Source organism: Lepisosteus platostomus, chromosome 9 (assembly GCF_059453375.1).
Source record: "Lepisosteus platostomus isolate fLepPlt1 chromosome 9, fLepPlt1.hap1, whole genome shotgun sequence".
Lineage (NCBI taxonomy): Eukaryota > Metazoa > Chordata > Actinopteri > Semionotiformes > Lepisosteidae > Lepisosteus > Lepisosteus platostomus.
The window spans coordinates 62687866-62704332 of NC_142619.1; the positions used below are offsets into that span (position 1 = coordinate 62687866).

The 16467-nt window shown below is 50.1% G+C and overlaps 1 protein-coding gene across 2 annotated transcripts in view; it reads right to left on the reverse strand.

Annotated features, from left to right (window-relative positions):
- chst11 (carbohydrate (chondroitin 4) sulfotransferase 11) overlaps positions 1-16467 on the reverse strand; it is a 95632-nt gene that overhangs the window by 36020 nt on the left and 43145 nt on the right. For both annotated transcript variants that reach the window (XM_088646108.1, XM_088646107.1), the window contains exon 2: positions 11968-12053. In XM_088646108.1, coding sequence (XP_088502234.1) covers positions 11968-12053 — 86 coding nt within the window. The remainder of the gene's footprint in view (positions 1-11967; positions 12054-16467) is intronic.

Sequence of the window (16467 nt, forward strand, 5' to 3'; positions counted from 1 at the left end):
CCATGACCCCTAACTCTCTGTAAAAGAGGAAATGTGCATCTGAGCTTCCTGACATCGAGGATAATAATACAGTTTTCTTCGGGGACAGCAGCTCCTGTTACAGTCACTGAGTGACATGTGACCGTAAAACGCAGAGGCGCAAAGGAAGGAGAAAACTATAATGGTGCAGAAGAAGAACTGACAGAAAACGACAGCCCTGCCACCACTTTCTTTAAACGTTTAAGGCACGACTTTTACATTTCTGCGCTTCCTAATTTACTGCAACTTCAGTGAATTGTGTTACCGTGGGAATGCGAGAGGCTGTCCCGAGCCTGGCTGGGGACGGCTGTGCCTGGGTGACCAGCAGGTGGCGTGCTGAGCGGATATGATTTTAATCCGAGCCCACCAAAGACAGAACCCACGTCACGGCTGGAGCGTACAGGCTTTCGAGCCGAAGTGAAGACGAAGTGTTGAATCGTCTCTCACAGACACTCAGACTCAAGCTAGTTAAATGTAGTCCTCTCAGCGGGTCAGGCCTCAAAGAGCCCACATCTGCGGTGTCGTTCATTACCAGCTGTTTGCCGGGATTCAGGTATGCGGAGGGATGGGACGAGCCTGTCTTCTCCCTGGTCCTAACAGCAGGGTCAGTTTATACAGAGAGGAAGCCCAGGACTCCGCAGACCACGCTGGTGCCCCCTCAACATTGCCGAGGAATTAGAAACACAGCCTTCCAGCTCCTCGCTGTCCCCGGGCCGTTCCGGGCAGCGCAGTGTAACATCTGCCTCCACACACGCTCCGCTCTCAAGCGGCTCCCAGACAGCTGCTGTGGTCAGCGTCACCGTCACAGGGGCTGGCTGTCCCCCGAAAATGAACCTCAGGGCCATGCCGGGCCTTGATCGCAACCCCACAGTTGCTGTATCTGAGAGCTGCCTGAATAATCAATTGCAGCGGGACACGGAACAGGATGCACACAATCGCAGGCACCAAGTGCCGAAGTGGTGAGTGTTCCCTGTCAACACGTTCCTGAAACACGTTCCCGTGGTTTACCGTGGTCCTTGAAAGATACAAAAACGTATTTCAGCTGTCAGATTTGCAAGTGGTTCAGACACAGCGAAGAACAACACCAGTGCCTGAAGTGAATGCACCCATTTGTAACGCACATATGGGAGCTCAGTGAAGTTCTGACTTTGTTTCAAGTATAATGGTCCCTTTATTCATGGCAAGGCGGGGACGCAGCCCTTTAGTTTTGTGGTCGGCCGCGATAGAGAAAGTGATACACGAGGCCGCGAGTATCGATTTTGCCAGTAAATCACGGCGAGCCGGGGGGAAAAAAAACCAGTCAGCGTCCCCCTTCACTCCAGATGCGCCCGGTCCTGCCAGTGGCGGAATCCAGCTGCTGGCTGCAGAGTTCTGCCTCCCGCACAGCCGGCACTCGGACCCGGACCCGAGCGCCTTCTCCCATGGCGGGGCTGCGAAACAGGGACCGACGACCTCACGCCCCAGCTGCGCTCCGCAACGGCGGCACGCCGCCCGCAACACTTTCGCCTTCCTTCGCAGCTAAAACAAGTCCGGAGTCCGACACCTCCAGGGAGCACCTGGCCTCTCACGTTATGGGGGGGGTGGTGGTGTAAACGTGTGCTTTTCCTTCCTCCCGGTGGGATCGTGCCTTTTGTGTTGAGGTGCCCTTCCAGACTGCAAGTTATTTCCGACAGCTCTGACATCAGACTGCCGTCAGTCGTGATTCCAGCACACGTCCAGTGGCGGATTAAGGAGATCAGGGGCCCCTAGGCTACGCGTTGTGTTGGCCCGCCCATCCCGTTACCAGAAAAAAAGCGAGAGAAAACACTGTAATTCAGTGAGGTCGGAGTACGAGCTGCCACTGCCGGTTCAAACGGGATGTCAGGCGGCACTCACAGGGAACACACAGGTACACAGGGAGCCCCAACACACACACACATAACAGCCTGTAATATAAGTACAGCAATGCAACCAATACATCAGAGTCACAGACAATCTGCGAGCTGACCACAGAAATCATGCACACGCTTACTTTGAAACCGACGATACACAACACCTTCAGCACCGCAGAGACCAGTGAGCTCCCTGTCTGAGCGCCTTATTTCAAGAGCAGCGGGACACTCCCCACTCGTGCAAGTCCACTGCAGCCAACAGACTCAAATCCGTCAATACACCGCAGCGACCAGTAGATGTTTTTCTATATGGGCTTTCCAGAAGGGATCAAACTCGCTGATAAGTTCGAGGACACCCGTGAAGCTCCCGTTGTCGGGGCGCCCGAACGGGTCGCTGCGCCCCCTAAAAGGCAGCCCTCACTCTGCTCAACACTTTAACCACCCCTTTCAAGACTTCAGTCCAATACTCGTATTCATTGTCAAACTGTCTTTTTCGTTCTGAATCTATTAGACCACTATCAGCGCAGCGCATAACGTTACACGACCACAGCCTTTCCACGGCTCTCCGACACCCCGTGTGCAGCCAGGCGTGAGGCGGTGTTGACCCGGTCCCTAGAGCCTGCGGCCAGTCCGGACTGATCATCACCGCCCCCGAATAATAATTACATGTGAAACAAAACACTGTACCTTTCGAAGGGGATACAGCAGCCATCCTCTTGGCACACACTCGCCGTTTCCGAGTTTTTCTTTTGAAGAGGGTTTTAAAGAAATACCTCTTTTGGCGTTGATGTTGTCTTTCCGATGCTGCAACATCCGCGTCTTGGTTTTGACACGATTTCGGGCCCAATTTAGCCCAGTATGGCCGCCTCTGTTCCCCTATTTCACCCCAGCAGGCTGGGGCCGAGCTGTAGGAAGCGGGAGCTGCAGGTGCGGCCTCTGTTGGCTCCACGGCAGCAGGTGCACCAGCACGGCGGCGGCCCGGACATGGCGGCGGACGGTGGCGGCGTTTCGGACGGCTCTGCCTCCGACTCGTGTTCCTGTGTCTCCGTCGCGGGAGCTGCTCGTCCTCATGAGCGGCGTGGCTGCAGACCGCGCCCAGGCCAGAGCTACTGTAGCTGCAGCTAACTTTTCAACCGCGGTTGCTGTAGCACTGGCTGCACCGTTAGCCGTGAACTCAGGATCGTGGTCCGGCTCAGCAAACCTGAAATATCCAGTCACTCTGGGGATCTTTTTCAGTAGATCCTGCTCACACTGCTCTGTTAACCGCCCCGCTTTTCGTTTTTGCGCCCCACAATGATATTTTGTATCGCAGATTTCGAGGCTGGCTACAGAGATCACCCCATGAATCCGCCAAAATAAATTTGAACTGCGAACCCACTGCATCTGACCAATCATTGGTTCACAACTTATTCAATGGTTTTATGGACCAATGGGGGCCCACAGGTCCGTTTTAAAAAATATCCCTGCCAATCAGGGGCCCCTGATCAGGCCCACAGGTCCGGTTAAAAAACTACTCTGGCCAATCAGGGGCCCCTGATCAATCTGGGGCCCCTAGGCTACAGCCTATGCTATCCTGTTCATTAATCCGCCCCTGCGCACGTCCTCTGTCAACCTCCTCTCACAATGATTGTAAGGTTTAAAGAATGTACGAGGTCTGGGCTTTGAGCGCCTATGGTCTGAAACCGTTAACCAGAGACACCCACCCCTGTGAAGGATGGCCTCAGACCTGTGCTGCACCAGCTCTTTCGGGGAAAGCAGAGCTGGGCGCTTCGGGGCCGCTGCAGGCCCCAGGGGCTCTCGCAGTGTGCTGTGAGGAGAAACCTGCCCTGGCTCACTCACAGGCACCTGGATCAATGTTCACCTCTGGCAGCCACATCGAGAGCTGCTCTAGCAGAAGGTGGAAACGACCAGCCAGGTGACAACATCCACAGGGCAATTCAGCAAGCAGGCCACTGCTGAACAGCTTTGCTTCTGAGTAAATCAGGCTGCCATTTTAAAGAGGTGAATGGGGTAAACATTTCAGGCTCTCTCTAGTTCAACTGCCACGAGACGTGTTCAGACCAAACACCCACAGACAGGAGAGCGGCGCCAGGGTCCTGCTGTCGCCATGGAAACAGAGTCAGGAGTGGGCTTTTCAGAAGGAGAGGCTCTGCTGGATAACAGCAGATTCACCGGCAGCATTGAAACATCCAGCCCCCCAGCATCAGCCCGCTGGTCCTGGTGAGGGTCCTCCCCTGAACACGGCAACCAGACTGTGACACAAGCGCCTCTCCTCTTCACCGACATGCCTGGGCTGCAGGGAGACTCCCCCAGCCCCCCCCCCAGAGCCAAGTAGCTCCAACCAGATGCTTCCTTCAGGAGCAACAGACACCCCTGCCCAGAGCAGACAGGCCCAGGCTTCTTCATTAACTTCAGGTTGGTTTTTTGAGAAGCGCTCTGCTCTGTTCCTGCTGAGACTTGATCCGGTCTCTCGCGGGCTGTGATCACACACACACACACACACACACACACACACACACACACAGACCCAGTCTGAGAAGCGCTTTGCTCTGTTCCTGCTGAGACTTGTTTCGGTCGTTAGTGGGCTCTGATCACACACACACACAGACCCGGTCCGGGTCACAGAGAGTAGTGTTGCTCTGCTCTGGCCTGCCGGGATTCAGTCTCCGGTGCTAGCAGGTCCAGAGCTGCACAGCGTCGCTCTCCAGCCAGCAGATAATTCCTCTGCACCACAAGAACCAGACCTCTGCTGCAGCGGAGTCGTACACTGCTAGTTCTCAAGGGGAAGCAGCCCACCTGTGACTGGCTAGATGCACGAGCCCTGTTGCATGACCCTGCCCAATACTGAGCAGTGCCCACATGCCGATCCAGACCTGAGAACCCAGGGCAGTTTTACAGAAGATGACATGGTGTGTAAAACGTAGAAAAACATAAATCCGTAAAGCGCACCTGTGTTTCGAAACAGCTGAAGGGAGCTGCATGATGCAGAACTTAGTTATTCTGTTCAGACACAAGCTGTCACTGCTCCTCCAAAGCCCAGAGCTCCTCGTCTCTGCTCTGCTCTGCCTGCACCTGGCCAGCAGAGAAGGGCTCTGGAATCAGAATGAGGTGCTCAGAGCTAATCACCTGCAAGGTGTTTATCCAAGCGGGCAAAACAAATCACAGCATGAGCCTCTGGGAGATTCCTTTCAGAAAAATTTACATGGAAAGAAGTAAAAGTTCATTTTATTTCCAATTATAGGAGAGATTGGAGATGTTGGCTTAAGCAATGTGTCCAAATGAGCCTATTAATCACATTTATCGCAGCTTGGCTTGGGAAAGTTAATCTTTTCATTAGTTTCAGGGTTCCATCCATCAGCTAACCCCAGGTCCAGCACGTACAAGTGTGATTCTTGTTTCAACCACATTTCATGCCAGCTCATATCACAGTCTGCCTACAAGCCACCAAATGGGCGATGCATCGGAAAACTTGGAGATTGGAGATTATTTCTGATGCAGTTGTCCAGTACGTCACCATAAAACGCCCTGGTCTGTTTCGTAAAAACTCTGTAATCTACAATTACAGACAGGAGTGCAATGTTAGTGTCCACAAATGTTTGGGAAGCAAAAGACTGATCTTATGGAATCAGAAACAAAATGCTCATCTGTAGGCAGAATTTCCTCCCCTGCAGCTCGCGAAACACCTGTTAATCACAAACAGCCTCAGTTTAAACCGCTGACAGAGAAAAGCTGTAATTCGCAGTCTAACTCTCTATCCTCAGGTGCTGTATGACAGCCCTTTGCTCTCTGCTTCTTAAGATTGTGTTCCTGTGCTCTCTTCCCACATGGCCAGTAAGTCATCGCATTTATTATCACGATTGTAGTCCCTTAAGGGCGCTCCGGCTCTTTCACTTCCGTGTTGATTTTGTGCACCTGCTCCCTGTTCCTGCCTCCCTACTTAAGCCAGACGTTCACTCTGTTCCAGGCTCTGCATTGGCTCCCATACCAGGCGAGTCCGGGATGTGGAGCGTCTGGTCCCCTTCCCCCCTTGTTCCCCCCGACCCTCCACCGGATCCCGCTCCGGTTTTTAATCCTGTTTGTCTTTGTCTCAGATGGACCGCCCGACTCTGGACATTTGCCTCGTCTTGGATTTCCCTTTTGGACTGTTTGCCCCAGACTCACCCCCCGAACACCAGCGCACCAAGGACACGCCCCGTTTTCATTCCTGACCCCTGCAATGCTTTTTTCCCCGTGTTTTCCTCACTCATCCCCGGATTGTGTAGTCTGCATAGGGTCCCGAAAGAATGCTTTCGTTACATTTATATCTTTCAGTACACTTCATAAACACCCCCCCGGCAAGGTGCGAAACTTTCAGTGCCTGCCTTTCACCCTCACAACACTGGATCTCTGCTGGAAGTGTGGGTGTTCCTAGGGGAACACTACCTGCATGAGAGCAGCCGCCAGCTGGGAATCTACACTGCACGATCGCCTTAGGGCCGGTCAGCAGGTGTTACCTGTCCCAGTGCACACAGGCAGCAGAGCCCGCTTCACACGACACAAGGAAAGCAGGTGACAGGAGTCCACAGCTCTGACCTCTGCCCCTCGCACTGAGTACAATCATAATGTATTCTAAATCAACAGCAATCGCTGTGTTCTCATCAGCATTGATGAGAGACACGCATTGAAATGTTTAGACTGGATCAAAAAACCTGCTCTCCTGTACTTGGCCAGCTACACTGCAGCTTTAACTGCGCTCACTTTCACAGCCAGCTGGTTCTGGGTTTTTCATCATTTGTGAAGTTTGCACTTTGTACCACAGTGGTTCACTGGTATGAACACAAACTGGAATCCCTGTGTGGAATGTAGAGGGAAGCAGTGGTTTGGATATGGGAGGTGTAGTTGGGATGTTGTGGGTTTAAATCCCAGGTGAATCACTGCTGATGAACACCTGAGCAAGGTGCTTCACCAGAATTGTTTCAGTAAAATAGCCAGCTGGACAAAAGGGAGAAAACAGAACTAATTTGAATAAAGTCGTTAACCAAATAGATCAGTTATAGTAATTGCCTGTAGTGACTGGATCCTATGCCACACCATCATCTCCATCCCTCTTTCTCCTGCTGGTCCTGTTCCGTTTTCTGCCTTGCCTCTCCTGCCTTTAATGAAACGTCTCCATACAGCCGAGAATCTGTTCCCATTGTGCTTTGCTTGATGTTGCTCTGCCCCTGTTCCCCAGGGAGTGGGGGGGTCAGAGAGGACAGCAGGGTCCAGCTCTACTGCCCACAGTCTGCCCACGCTGTCCCGCCCCGAGGCCCTGCCCACACCTCCGCTCCTCCCGGAGGTCCCACAGCGGGCCAGAACCACTGCATGATCACCCTAGGGCTGGTCAGCAGGTGTTACCTGTCCCAGCAGAGCCCGCTTCACATGACACAAGGAAAGCAGGTGACCTTTCCTCCAGATGTGACGTGATGTAAGACAAGCAGCTGGGACCTTACACCAGGCTTCGTTCCGACCTTCACAAAGGGAAATCACAGCTGTTTGCACAACTCCAGCTCCGTTTATTCCATGCTGGCCTGACCCATGTGGGACTGGTGCCACGAAAGAGGACTGGAGCTACATGTCTGTGCACAGGTCCTGTGATGAAACCCACAGCCATTCCCTGCTTTTTCCCGGAAGAAATCTCCACCGTCTGATGGCGTCCAGCCTCACACTGTCCGCCTCGAAGATGGCCAGAAACAGGGACAGCAGAAAGAAGGGATGGATTGTGGAGGAGCTCGGCAGGGCAGAGCACGGCACGCCCCACAATCTATGGGGACTCGTGTGCGAATCTGCTGGAGCGATTCCAAGATCCACATCTGTCCCACAGAGAAGCTCAGTGCAGCAGTTCTGTGGCGGGTGAAAGCTACTTTCCTGTCGGTGTCGCGGCGAGATTGCAGGCCGGGCCACTGGGGCAGCAGGCAGGAACAGGACTCCCAGCAGAGCGGCCGGGGCCGGGCCTCAGGGATCTCCAGCTTCCGAGATTCCCAACGTGAAACTTGCTTTCGGAGAACGTGGAGAACGTGCAGTAGTGACTAATGATGAGAACATCCTGCTCTGAGCTCTCAGCCCTCCAGCTAGGAGTCCAGCGCCCGGCTTTCAGAGAGCAGGGCTTGTTTCTCTGCTGTTGCCTCCTCCTGCAGAACCAAACCAGTTCTCTTCGGGGAGTCAAAACTGGGAGTCTACGCACATCGAAAGCTATTCAGAAACGGATGTAAATGTAAATACTAGTGTTAGCGTTTTTCTCAGCTGTACTGAACTTTTTAAATAATCTTGTCGTGCAAGGAAAAATATTTAAGACTGAATCACAGGAAGGGACTCGCATGAGCAGTTACCAGTTCTGCTTCAGGGCTTTCTACCACTCGCAGGGCTGGAAGAGGAGCTGCCCGACCAGCAGGGGGGGCTCTTCCCTCTAGACCAGAAGACACTGGTCTCGAGGCGCTGTGGTGACCGGGGACACAGTGCTTCGGATGAAGCCCCTGCACAACTCTTCTGGTGAAGAGCTCACTTGAGCCACAGGATCGTGGGATCACAAGGACACGAGGAAGGTCACAGACGAGAGGAACGATTCAGCCCATCATGTCTGTTTGGTTGTTAGTAGCTAATTGATCCCAGGATCTCATCCAGCTGTTTCTTGAAAGAAACCAGGGTAGCAGCTTCAATAATTTGGGTGGATAACTTGTTCCACACTCTCACAATCCTTCGGATCAAGAAGCGCCTCCTGTTCTCGGTTTTAAATGCTCTTCCACGTAGTTTCCATCTGTGTCTCTGGTTCGTGTCCTGTGTAACCTTGTTGGTCTAACAGGTTACGTCGCTGGCCAGCTGTGACGGGGATTCCCGAAGCGGCAGTACTGCTGTACTAGAGCCACCCAGGTGGGCTGGGATTAGTGACACCTCGACCCCTGTGGCCCCTGAGCCATGAGCGAAAGACACACCTCTCCTTCACTCACAGCGGAGCCTGCGGCACGGAGGCGTGGTAAAACACTGCATTGCCTCATTCTCCCCCGTGTGCAGACACAGGGTTCGGGGCATAAAGACATGATCCAACACATAAAAAACTCACAGTGGACCATTCCAAGACTGGGCTGGTATAACAACAAGGTATTGGCCATTGTTTAAAAAAACAAGACCTCAGCTCATTGTTCATGACACTAGGGGTGTGCCCATGGTATTCTGTCTGAACTCCACTCTGGTCTCACTAAAATTCCTCTATAATTCACCCAGTGGTAGTTTTCTCTTTTCCCCCAATCTGCATGCAGAATGGCCGCTGTGTGTCTCCCAGGGGGGAGCACTTCAGCGAGGGGGGGGTATAATGGACCCTTGTTATAGGTAAAGCACTTTAGGATGAATGCAAATAGTGGATATTTATACTAATAATCATTATATACATGATGTGTTTATCAGCAAATGTAGATCGTTCTTAAGGGACTATTACAATACATATGAAGTTCAAATAAATTCCGCTTTATTCTTCAAAATTAGTTTTATGAAAATGCCATCATCATTTGAACTCAGGCACAGCTGAGAAAGAACAAACGATGTGGAAACAAGCAATTATAACGACACCCCACCGCCATCAATCACACACAGTTTAGGTGGCAGCACCACACAGGCAGCTCGTCTCGGAAAGCTAATCAATCACCGCACATTTATCTTGACAAGGGCTGCATTTGTTAAAATAAATAAATAAACAATTAGATTCCCACGGCTACCTCAGTGCAACCCCAGAGAGAAAGAGTTACGCCGAGAGCCCAGCACAGTAAGAACAAAAGGAATGAAACAGCTGTGTTTCATTTTCGGACAGGACTGTGACAAGCCCTGGTGCTGCTGGGCCAGAGCTCGCTGTGCCCAGGACTCCCAGGGGCCCCAGTGAGCCTTACAAGCCCAGCTCTAATTAATCCCCATTTCCTGTACAGCTCCCAGACCGCTCATGTAAATGGTGTTACAACAAACACATGCTTGGCCCTGAAAGAGTTCACATTTAATACAGAATAACCATAGTTCTCATGTAAAACACAATGTAGGAGCCCTGGTGGGTGAGCACAGGCAGGACTGTTTAAAACACAGACAGGTGAGCTGCTGTTACAGTAAACGAGCTGTAGCCATCAGAGCATAACTGTCAGCGTTTTTACTCTCCCTAATTTACTGAATTCTTTCGGCATATTCACGATCTGACGCATCAGTCCTTGCAATTGTTAAAAAGAGCATTAGTTAAGAAATCGCCTTCTTGATTAATTGTTTCTTGAGGACTGAGTCTTAGACGGTTTTAAGGCAATTCATACGATTACATTTCCTCCTAATGTTACCAATCTGGGGGATAAATTCTTAAATATTTTCTGATGCTGTCTTTATCAGAAGCCACTCTACAGAGTAGCTCTGCGGCTCAGATCCTCTGACAGCTGTGCTGGAAGAGGTGGTCTAAGATGAATTCTTAAAACAGAAGTCGGACCTTGTACCTGTACTTGAATAATGGCAACTCTTTCCTTTTGCAAGTGTTAAGAAGTTCTTTAAGATCTGCTGGCCAAAGACCCCTGCAGACACAGTCTTGCTGACAAACCACAAACCAGACTTTCGCACACCTGTCCTCACAATATTTTGTGCTACTTATGAGTTCAGCCCCCTGCTGCCTGTTTCATTCTTCATGGTTTTTTCCTGCACATGTCATCTGCGTTTGTGGGTTTTGTGTTTGCGAAAGGACAGTGCAAGGCGTGCTGCTATTCTTGGACACTGGCCACACAAAGGCAAATCTCTTCATCTGACAACCAGCAGAAAGGAAATCCTCTGTCCCACTTTTCAGAGTCACACCCCTCCCCCCTTTTGACCACTGTCTGTGCCCCTAATTTCCCTTGCCAGCCAAAAAGAAATAAAAATAGACATCTGAGGAAATGACTGTTCTGTCTGGTTCATCTTTATAATAGCAGCAGTGTCTGCTGTGCTGTCCTGAGGCTGTTCAGAATCTCCAGGCCTCAGTTTAGCAGGGATCATCAAACACTTGCTGAACAGGGAAAATACCAAGCAAATCACAGCATCGTGCGCGAACCTCAACAGAACAGAAAGCTTGGGCACGCAGTCTGGGCCGCAGACGAGCCCCCAGTGGCCACAGGAGAAGCACAGCAGAGACAGGGCTACAGACACAAGCGTCTGGACCCCATATCGAAATCTGGAGTATGGACCAGAACATCACAATTGCCACATCCAAGCATGAGCTAAGGCTTCAGCAAACATCACAAGAGGCACTGATGGCAACTCAGCACAGTTTAACAAACCACATTCGTCAGTCTTAATAACAGATTGGTGGTTTCAGATTCAGGGTGTCAATAATCAGCGATTCTAGGGCATTTTTATCCATGACTTTACTTGCAACAGTTAGGCTGAACATAGACCAGCCATATAACCACAAACACCAGCACAGGGGTGCACCTGGAGGAAGCAGGGAGGGGACAGGAGAGCTCCCCCTTCAGTCAGGGACAAGCAACACATTTAAAAAGTACAGAATTGTCATCACAGTGACAAGAGCGCACACTAAACTGTTTGATGCATTTTTGTAAATCTGTGAACAACAAAGCAGCTATGAGTGTGATTACTGGTAATTCTCGCTCTGACATTAACTTTTAACTGTGTGATAATGCCGGCATGATTCATGGGTGGAATTTGAGTTTTTATCTGCCGACTAACAGATGAAAAACAGTGTAATCCTACTTTATTTTTTATTATGGATCATCTCTTTAGTAACATTTTATGTACAGCAGACATCAATAATACAGTATGTCCCACAGGATTTAAAACTCAATACTAAATTTCAGGCAGTGGCAACTTTTGAATTTGCACAAGTCTTCAAAACTAATACCACCCTTCAGGTCTAAAGACGAACTCAATAACCCCCAAAACAGCCTAACCTACAGACCTTCACTCGAATGACCATAGAGCCTAGTGCAGGAGAGGTAAGCAGGGACTTGGACTGGAGTAACAATACTGGTCTCTGAAAGAGGCAGCCTGAAGTCTGGCTGAAACACGGCACCAGGAGCGACAGGGCCGTCAAGCCCAGCCTGCCAGACTGCAGCTCTACCTGTGTGGGGTTGTAGAGCTCCTGCAGGGCGTTCCTCGAGCCTTTCCTACAGCACACGTCTGGGGCGAAGGGGTTCCTGCGCATGACTGCAAAAAAACACAAGAGGGAAACCAGCAGAATTCAGTTAATTGTGAGGAGCTGAGGTTCAGATATATACTGACTGAAGACCTCTAAAGGCAGGCAGGAGGCTGAGGAATGCAGTCTCAGGGGCTCCTATGGGTGGTCTTTCCTGTCACTGTGGGTCTTGATACTGTTGGTCCTGTCACTCTGGGTCTCGGCACTGTGGGTCTTGACACTGTGGGTCCTGACACTGTGGGTCCTGTCACAGTGGGTCCTGACACTGTGGGTCTCCACACTGTGGGTCCTGTCACTGTGGGTCCTGACACTGTGGGTCTCGACACTGTGGGTCCGGTCACTGTGGGTCTCCACACTGTGGGTCCTGACACTGTGGGTCCTGTCACTGTGATTGACTCAGATTACCAGAGGCATCCTGGGGAGCTCCAGGAGGCTCCTGACCCTTGCTGGGCACCTGCAGTTTTGCAGTGATGCCCCTGAACGACTCATTTCTGCAGCCAGTCCTGCTGCCTGCTGGAGTCGTAGCTCGAAAGCCAAATCTTCAACTTTAAAAGAAATGTCTGGTGTTTAATAAACACTGTGTTAGTTTTCTGGATACTAGCAGTCTGGGTTAAGCGAAGGGTCTTGGAGAAAACAATCATAAGATTCAATGCAATAAAGATCTTTTTCTGGTTAGCAAGAAAGATGGCTCTCAGCTCCTCTGCCCACAGCATCTCACTTCAGGGGGCAGCTGTCTTCCCGGAGAAACAGCTCCCAGACTCCTCGGCCACAACACTGGCGGCCCCATCTATGGAAAAGGTGTTTTAATGAGCCTCTGTTGTTAAACGCAATTGCTGAGTTTATGACCTTTTTCCCACAGGCACACGAAAAAGACTGCAATCAGCCAGTTCTTCTCAAACTGAGCAATAAAAATGTGCACCTTCTCAGGGAGGCGGGGTAATTTTCACAGCCTGAGCTACAGTAAACCTCCTTTCTCTGCTTAATGAGTCTGAAATTCCCCCGTTCCTTTCAAAACCTGGAAACCGTGCAGGATCTGAAAGGCAATAACTACAGGTTGAATTAATCAAGTCTGCTCCTAAGGAGTACCGGAGGCTGAAGTCTGAAAAATGGAAGATACAGCTGTATATTGTTCTCATCTCAATAGTAGTAGCATTGGAAAAAACAGTCACACGCAGGCAGTGCAGGGAGTTCAAGACAGGGGTTATAAGTTCTCCAGAATGAGACCTAGATAGGCCCTAGCTGCTGAGTTTTGAAAGTACAGTTTTATAAGGTGTTCTTTAATAAACCAGCAAATCCAGGACATTGCAGTATCAAAGTTTGAATGAATGAGCTTTTCCACAGTGGACAGAGACAGAGCAGAAGATCACCATGCTGCACTCCTAGGATGAAAAAAAGGCCTTGAAACCTGGAGACTTGCAAAAGGGGTCACAAGCTCTTACCTTTATAAAAATATATTGCTGCTCCGTAATCAGTATAGAAGAGAGCAACCAGATACATTGTGGTGATTAAGAGAATGTCTGACACTGACAGGCTCAAGGAACTGAACATTTAGATAGAGTCTTAGATGGAGATAGACCAAGAGGGGGCTTGATACAAGTATTTTAAGTCCTAAAAGCCAAGTACGAGGATCAATGGAACTAACTGGATCAATTAGCTACCAACTACCTAGATGGACAGTTTACTAAATAGCCTTCTCTTGTCTGTAACAATTCTTATGTTCCTATGTAAAATGACTCCGATTTTTTTATTGCAGCACAACCCCGTTTTAAACACCACTGACAATCACGTCTAGACAATTCACTTTTTACAACAGAAGCAGCAATCGTAGCAAGAACCCAGCGTGGAGCTGTGATTAGGGGCTCTGGAGAGCTGTCTGCAGAGTTGTGGGTTCAAATCCCAACTGAGACACCGCAGTCATACTCTTGAGCAAGGTCCTTCACCTGAATTGCTCCTGTAAAATACCAGGCTGTAGAAATGGGTACAAATATAAGTTACTTGGGATCAAAGACAACCTGTAGTATTATCAGTTTCGTGATCTCCTTCACCAGGCTACTGGAATTCAGACTCAGGCTTCAAGACAGTCACAGTCATCGTCGTTCATGATTGGTAGGAGGGGGCAGAGACGGTTGGGCGCAAGAAGACAGCCGTGTGAGCAGAAAGCCCAGCTGGCGTGCGGGCAGGCTGGAACTGTCCACACTGCACGACTGGGTCACGGCCAAGGCAACGTGTTGGGAAGCCGTCAGAAGGGTGCCTGTGTGCGCTAGAATCACCAACGACTAAACCTCTTGCACAGAGGGGAAAAGGAGACTTACTAACACTAGGAACTCAGGTAGAGACCGAGTATGAATTTAGGGTAATGGTAAATCAGCTACCAGGAGAGCCTGAGATCCTTTTGTATTGAAAACCAAGCATTCAAAAAATGTCAATGCAGGAACTGCATTTAGAGCAGTGTCTGAGGATGAATGAGCCAACACCCTGACCCCATATCCAGGGACACCAGTCTCAGTGACCAGCAAGAAATGATGAAAGAAATGAAATGCGTTAGGCACCAAGTTCCAGACACGTCAGAAAAAAATGTCCCTTTGTGTCCCAGCCTTGCTGTTTAACAGTAGAGTATCAAAGACAGCAGCTTTAGCAGAGACCCTCACCAAAGCGATCCTAGAACTAGAGCAGGTCATGTTGCCGATGTGGGAGGAACAAGGACAACCTTGGCCAACAACACAGCTCCTGACTGGGATGGGTGGGAACCAGCAGCTCAAGTACGGCAGGCGGAGGCGTTATTGTAGACAGAGTAAAGAGCACAGCTGATCTGATCTGCAGAGCAATGGGAACTGAACTGCTGGTGTGATCCGCACAGCAGAACATCCTCACTGGGCTCGGGCTCTGAGCGCAGCGTGTTGCTTCTGCACTTGCTCTCAATCAACACAGCCCAGGACAGACTGCTCGTCCCACTTTGCATTTGAATGCGAGTAAAGGACAAAAAAACTAGTGGATCACAATGTAAACATTTCACCTGAGGTTATTGAACTGCCTATTGGATCAACGGCTGGCACTCTGACCTTGTTACCAAAATCACCAAGAAACTGCAGAATTAACAAGTACCAACAGCGTGATTTATTTCTGGCCTTCGGTAGCAAAACACAAAAGGTATCGGATGCCGAGTGAATCTCCCTGAAAAATGACTCACTTACAGGAGCAGGTTTTCAGCAGAACAGCCCGTTTGTCTCGCCCCAGATCATATTAATAGACCATAAATACTGATATATAGGTGGGTCGGTCTGTAGTTACCATATAATGAGCCTGAAATATTGCAGGAGAGAGCAGAGTTTGAACATCTTCACTATCCTGCTGTGTCTGATGCCAACAGTACATGGCACGGTTTCTCAAAATCTGAAAGTTCATCCCCCTGCTTGCATGAAACTGACACCCCAAAGGAAGGCCACGCCCCCAGAGAGGGCAAAGAGCCTGTTTCTGCAGGCTGATCCCTCTGCTGGGGTACCCTGGCCGGGTGACAGCAGGATGTAGGGTAGGGAGGTTGGCCACACAGTTTCGACCGATGGCTCATTGGGATTTGTACAAAACTGTGCCTTCAGATGAGTGGATTCACCTAGTTTTACCTAGTGGGTAAAGTGGAGACAGGATGTTAAATATTACTGCACTTGTAATGGTCCTACGTGTGAATCCTGAATTCTCGTCAGTCTCCAGGGCTCTGATCCAGACTTTCACTTAGAGTCCAGACTTGAGCGGCTCACTGGGGCAGAGCTCATCCTGGGATCGTTTAGCGGACTTAAGAGCAACACCAGTCCATCACAGCACTGCAGGTCCCCGCGTTCGAGTCTGGGTGGGCTGGAGCAACTGCGGGAGAGCACCTTGCTCAGGGCAGGGACAGCGGCCGGAGCTCGAACCCACAACCTGTGGATTTACAATCAAGCTTCCTTGAAGAAAAGGCCGGATGAGTTCCTTAGATCAATTAGCTATTAAAATTAAACTAGCTAGAGGGCCAAATGATCTCTTCTTGTTTGTAAAGTTTTTTATGATCTTACAGTCTTATACATTCTTCGCACATTGACCTTCCAGGCAAAAACTAATTCAAAAGCTCAGCGCTCGATTATAAATATCAGTCTTACAGGGACTTCTGCGGTTTAACAGGTAGTTTAAAAAATTGTTTTCATTAACCATCATGCCTCAGGACAGACTTTCTCACACAGCAACAGTGCCTTTACAGGTGACAACAGGATTTATCTTAGACTACCACCTGTCTTGTTTGGAATAATCTTCGCTGATACAAATCTTCTCTGGAGGATCTTTGGATTCTGTGTCCTTGCACATTCTGCACTGGAAACACTTCATTTGCTGTTCCACTGCAGCATGTCCTGCAAGCCGAAGAGCTTGGACAGACAGAACCTGATGTCAGGCAGGTCACAT